The sequence below is a fragment of the Salvia splendens genome, chromosome 18 (assembly GCF_004379255.2).
Source record: "Salvia splendens isolate huo1 chromosome 18, SspV2, whole genome shotgun sequence".
Classification (NCBI taxonomy): domain Eukaryota; kingdom Viridiplantae; phylum Streptophyta; class Magnoliopsida; order Lamiales; family Lamiaceae; genus Salvia; species Salvia splendens.
The window spans coordinates 6131717-6137918 of NC_056049.1; the positions used below are offsets into that span (position 1 = coordinate 6131717).

General features: G+C 35.0%; 1 protein-coding gene across 1 annotated transcript; it reads right to left on the reverse strand.

Annotated features, from left to right (window-relative positions):
* Positions 1–2598: 2598 nt before the first annotated feature.
* Positions 2599–5884, reverse strand: LOC121776639 (protein FAR1-RELATED SEQUENCE 5-like). The gene is made up of 5 exons (XM_042173829.1): positions 5866–5884; positions 5622–5701; positions 4323–5152; positions 3201–4222; positions 2599–2993 (listed from the first exon to the last, which is right to left on the reverse strand). Exons 1-5 carry the CDS (start codon positions 5882–5884, stop codon positions 2599–2601), a joined length of 2346 nt encoding a protein of 781 aa, XP_042029763.1.
* Between the last annotated feature and the right edge of the window lie 318 nt (positions 5885–6202).

Here is a 6202-nt window from a genome sequence, read left to right on the forward strand (position 1 = left end):
ATATTAATTATAAATTACTAATTGAATAGGCTGCCGAAGAAGGAGAAGGAGAAGGAACAAAAGAGGACACAGTGGTTGATTACAGTAATGAATCAGCCTCTCCTATCTTACCACCAGCTGCAGGCCCAACGGATGACGCATATGTTGAAACGAACAAAGAAAAGCAGCAGGACAAAGGGAAAGAGAAAGAAGAGAATATTGTTAAAGTAAAATAACTAAACTATGACTAAAATGACTAAATTGTTTTTTATATGGCTTATAGTGAAGTTGATATTTGGTTTTAATTGTTGTTGACATGTTTTTTGTGTAGTTGACATGACTTGAAAGTGAAGTTGACATTTGGTTTTAACTGTTATTAACATGGCTTCTGTGTGTAGTTGACATGGCTTCTGTGTGTAGTTGACATGGCTTCTGATTGTTGTTGACATGGCTTCTGATTGTTTTTAACATGACTTATAATTGTAGTTGACATCGTTGTATGTGTTGTTGACATAGTATGTAACATAGTTGACATGGCTTGTACATGTAGTTGACATGACTTGTATGTGATGTTGACACGAGATGCACCATAGTTGACATAATTATATTACTTGCTGACATGGCTAGTATACATATTTGGCATAATTTTAATTGTAACTAACATGAATTTTATTGCACTAATAACAGATTGTTGTTCCATTATTGGAGATTCCAGTGTCAAAAGTCAGAGTGAAAAAGTCTCATACTGAGACGCACTCTGACCCATTCATAGGCTATCCACTTGACATAAGAGCTGTACATACAAAAACATACCTGGAACCTAATGAAAGAGATGTCTACTACTACATACTAGAAACAGAAGGAGTAGACAAGTAGGCATCATTTAATTATTTCATTGCTCTAAAAAATATTTTTAGTTTTCTGTGCAGTTAACATGATTGAAGAATGTTGTTCTTGTGTCGTTTGTATAACTTCATTTCACAGATGCATGCGTTTATGAGGATGATTTTGCTTGGGCAACCAAGGAATTGTTTTCGTCACTGAAGCCCCATGAAGAAATTAATGCTGGTGTAATTAACGCATGGGCTTCACACCTGAACAACAGAGAAAAAGAAAGGCCCACAACATCACTTTCACGCTTTTTTCTGACTACATCTCCATGTGTAAATAATCTTAAATTATAGCTAAACTGTTTGAATCAGACGTCTCCTTAACCAAACATGTTAAGTGCAGAATTTCAATGTAACAAATCGGCCGGATAATTGGGATGCTTCGAAAGCAAGGAAGAATTTCATTTCTCAGATAGATAATGAGATTCAAAGAAGACCAGATTTCAACTGGAGATAAATTGATTTGGTAATAACATCTCACAATGACATTTACGTAAGAATATGAACAGGTGTTCTTTGGATATAATTTTATCTTTAATGGCATTTTATCTTTCATGTCATACAGGTCTTCTTCCCAGTTTGTGCAAATTTCCATTACTATCTTGTAGTATATTGGATGAAGAAAAATACCATTGAGATAATAGATAACAGCAAGCCACATAAAGATATGGATCCGTTCGAGAAGTATGACATTGATATTGGTTTAATGGTATGCTTTTATCTATGTTATTGACATATTCTCTACATTTGGTTGACATAATTTCCACATCATGTTAAAATGCTTTGTTTGTGTAGTTTGATTTAGTTATTTATATATTTTGCAGAAAGATATGTTTGAAGCATACTTCATAGAGAAGAAAATGTTAAATATTTCAGAAAATATAAACAAGTCTGCACTCAACTTTCTGCATTTAGAATGGGCCACAAGCACGAACAAGAAGGACTGTGGTGTCTATTTGATGAGGCACATGGAGACCTATGTTGGCAAAAAGGGCAGTAAATGGGATATTGGCTTCTCTGCACGTAGTGTAAAGATTCCCCAGATACTCAGAGGAAGGTATTGCTACACAATGATTTCATCGATTTACAATAACCAAAGGTCGCCGATGTTACAACTGGCGCATGATTGGATGGAAGCAAACATGGAGAAATTGCTTGAGCTAAACAACAAGTACAAGAAGTTGTTTAGTTGTAGAAAGAAGTAAACAAAAAGTGATATTAATGTTAAATGTTGACATTGCTTTGCGTGTAGTTGACCTGGCTAGTGCGTGTAGTTGACATAGCTAGTGCGTGTAGTTGACATGGCTAGTGCGTGTAGTTGACATGGCTAGTGCATGTAGTTGACATGGCTTGTAACACAGTTGACGTCGCTTGTACGTGTAGTCATATAATACATTTCAATAGACAACAAATCAAATGTTAAAAACAAATAAGAAAATGTCATCAATTTAAAAATAAATCTTATAATTAAAAAAAAACAAATATTTTACCCCCTATTTGGCACATGTACATGAATTATGGTCATATAATACATGTCAATAGACAGCAAATCACATGTTAAAACATATAAAAAAAATGTCAATAAACTGTATAAAATGTCAACAACTAAATAATTCTCATATCAATAGCCAAAATTAAATATCAACTACTAATAAGAAAATGTCAATAACCTGTAGCATATATTAAAAACTCAAAAACAACTATGTTTGTTAAAAAAGAACAATTATGTCTACTTTCTGCCACAACTCCTGGCATTATGATCAGTCACTTTATGACACTTTCCACAACGCCTATGAAGTTTACTTGCTTTTTCAATTGCTTTCTCTATGCTCGACTTAATCCTGCTTTTCTTGTCACTTGCACCTCCCTTTGTACTAAGCACATCTGGAGCATGAGCAGTTATGTCTTCAGGTACAGCAATACCATATATGTTCATGATGGAATCATTTTTATCAACTGATGAAGATCCAGTAGTGTCATCAGTAAAAATTTGAGGAGCAATACCCGCAAGCAAATTATCCAATGCAATCAGATGATTTTTATTCTTAAAAGCTCGTTGATATAGACCAAAGTAACGTCCATGACACCTGTTCCCAATCTGTAGCTTGTCATCTTCGTTAGAACCTGCAAACATATAACATGTCAATATCCTATATAAATTATATGTACACTAAATCTGTAATATGTCAACAGCCTATACAGTTTATGTCAACACAAAATTGAAATACTCTAAACATGAGTGTTTTTTGTTAGATACAGAGAATGTTGGCGTCTTGTTTGAGCAACATATGACAAATCAACTGAAATATCTATAGGAAACAGTTCACATACCTTTGCCCAACGCACTTTCATCACTCGTGAGACCATGAACTGCCTTCAATAAATCACTTTTCAGCCACCGGTTACCAACATACTTCTCTGGAATATTGTTGACATCTTTGTTTCTGAGGACGAAGAAAAGGTGGCTGCATAGGTAACCACACCTTTCAAAGAGTTTACACTCACAATCAAATGACTCAGTCTCTTTCTCATGTGTAACTGTGAAGGTCTTCTTTCTAGCATCAGAAACTTTAAAGACCTCGATGTTCTCCAAAGTGGACATGCTAATCATCCGACAACTCTTATCAGCCTCAGAAATCAATTCTTGTACCACTCTAAACATCCTATCCGTGTATACAGATGCCAATTGCTTCTCAAATGCTAAATCAGTGGCATATTTTGGAGAGATTATAGAATCATAATAGTCAAGCCTTTCAGTTTGATTCCTTTGAGCATCAATGGCGTTGTTATACTGAAGAGTGAAGTCAACAAAATTAAACAACGGTTTCGAGTACCTCTTAAAAAAACTATTTTCAGATTCTGAAAAAGATGTTGTTCTCATTAAAGAACCCATAGGAACATCTCTAAAGTAGGCTGGGATCCACATATGTCTAACAGCAAACATGTCCTTAAACCATTTATGATCTTCCATACCATATTTTTCAACAATACCAGTCCATAATATGTCAAACTCTTCTGGATCTAACAATTCTGACCAAACACAAGCCTTAAACTCCTTACTAAACTGTTCTCTGTTAGAAATAGATTTAGGTATTTTCTCGAACAACTTGCTCATAATATGCCACATGCACAAATGATGCCTTGTATCGGATAATACCTTCTCAATTGCAAGCCTCATTCCCCAATCTTGGTCTGTGATTATGATCCTTGGAGCAACACCCATGCATTCAACAAACACAGTAAAAAGCCATGAGAATGCATCACAATTCTCACTGGATACAAAACCAGCTCCAAATGCAATAGGACACCCGTGATTGTCTTTCCCGGTAAATGGACCAAACACCATACGATACCTATTGAACAAATAGATCAACACAAAACATCAACAAAATTTTCATAATAACCAAAGTCAACAAATTTTTTCATAATTACCAAGTATAATAAATAAACTACCTATTTGTCGAATATGTTGTATCAAATGCTACAACATCTCCAAACATGTGGTAGTGTTTTCGAGACTCTGCATCAGACCAAAATAAGCTCACTAACTTATTATCATCGGGTGATAATTGATATTTGTAAAAAAAGCCTTCACAAATTCTCTTCTTCTCTTGCATCTGATTTAGGATCATTTGAACATCCACTTCTTTCAGTTTTTCTTTAATATCACGAGAACAATTCCTAACATCATTCAACGTACACCCAACAACATCATAACCACCAAAAAACTCCTTTAATAAGTTGAAAGTTGAAGTAGGACCGATGTTAGCTTTGGTGCAATCTTCAACAAACTTGTGATGAACATCATTCATACTGCGATTTCCTTTCATAAATCGCTTATGATCTTTGTCAACCATAGCATGATTGTGTTCCTCAATGAATTGATGCACAAGATAATATTTAACACCACAATCAGAATAAAACTTGAAACTGATCCTTGCTCCACATCCACACCTTTTTGTGCCACGTCTGCGTTTCTTCTTTGAAGTAACTTCATCGTCATCTGATACGTTCACATCGTCAGATATAATTACGTCGACATCCAACGGATCAACTGTATGAAAACCTTGTCTGTTGCAGACAACATACTGAAAAGTAATAACACCACCACTAGACCTATTTCCAAATCTTCGAAAATCAAAACAAGCCTCTTGAGCATACTTTTCATAGAAGCAAATTCCCTCCTCAAGTGAAGAAAATTTTTGACCTTCATAAGGCCTCAACTCAGCCTTGCAAATTGGAATAACAGGTCCTACTACATGATGGAAAAATATGTCAACAACCTAAAACAGATAATGTGAACTACGATATCTTAACTGACCAACACCTTAATCCAGAATCAAAATGTCAAAATAAGCAGCACCAACATATCAGTCATCCTATCATGGACTATCAACCATAGCCATAACCCCTTCCTCCAACAATAAACACCACAACAGGGGTTCTTCAGACAGGGGAGGGTGCATTTTGCATTTTGCATTTCAGCAGGGGTTTTTCGTATGTCAAAAAAATGTTAACAACGAGTACAGCTAAATAAAATATTTAACATGTAACAGACATCATGTCAACATATTTGCATTTATATCAATAAAACTTCAATTCAAATCAGAACATAATGTCAACTATCATATCTTAAATGACCCACAACAGAATCAAAATCTCAAAATATGCAGCACTAACACAACAACACCAACATCTTAGACATCCTATCATGAACCGTCAACCCTACCCATAACACCTTCCTCCACCAACAAACACCACAGCAGAAGCTCTATAGCCAGGGGAGAGTGCATTTTGCATACAACTATTGTGCATGTTAACAAAGCGTATATCTACATACAATATTTAACAGGTAACATACATGATATCAACAAATTTGCATTTATGTCAACCGAAAGTCAATTCAAATATCAATAACTGCGGATTTATGTCAACAGAGTATAATTCACCAACAAATTACAAAAAAGGCATGTTAATGAAAACCAATCCAAATTACCTTCACCATTAGTCGACATCGACTCGGAATAAGATGAAGAATCCATCAGATAACACCTTACCTTTTGATTACGAATTGAACTCGAAGCTACATATGAAAAAAATAAAAATAAAAATGATTAGGAACAAATTCGACTGGGCATCAACAAATAAAGCATAAAAACAGAATCAAAGTCGATAAAATCAACCTAAAAACTTCAGATTCAACCAAACTGCGTCGAATTGGTCGTTGAAACCGTCGAAGCAGAAATCGTCGAAAATTGATATGCTGAGGAATCGTTGAAAGCGTCTGTGTTCTAATTTTCGACTCAATTGAATCAGAAAACGTTGGAATCAAT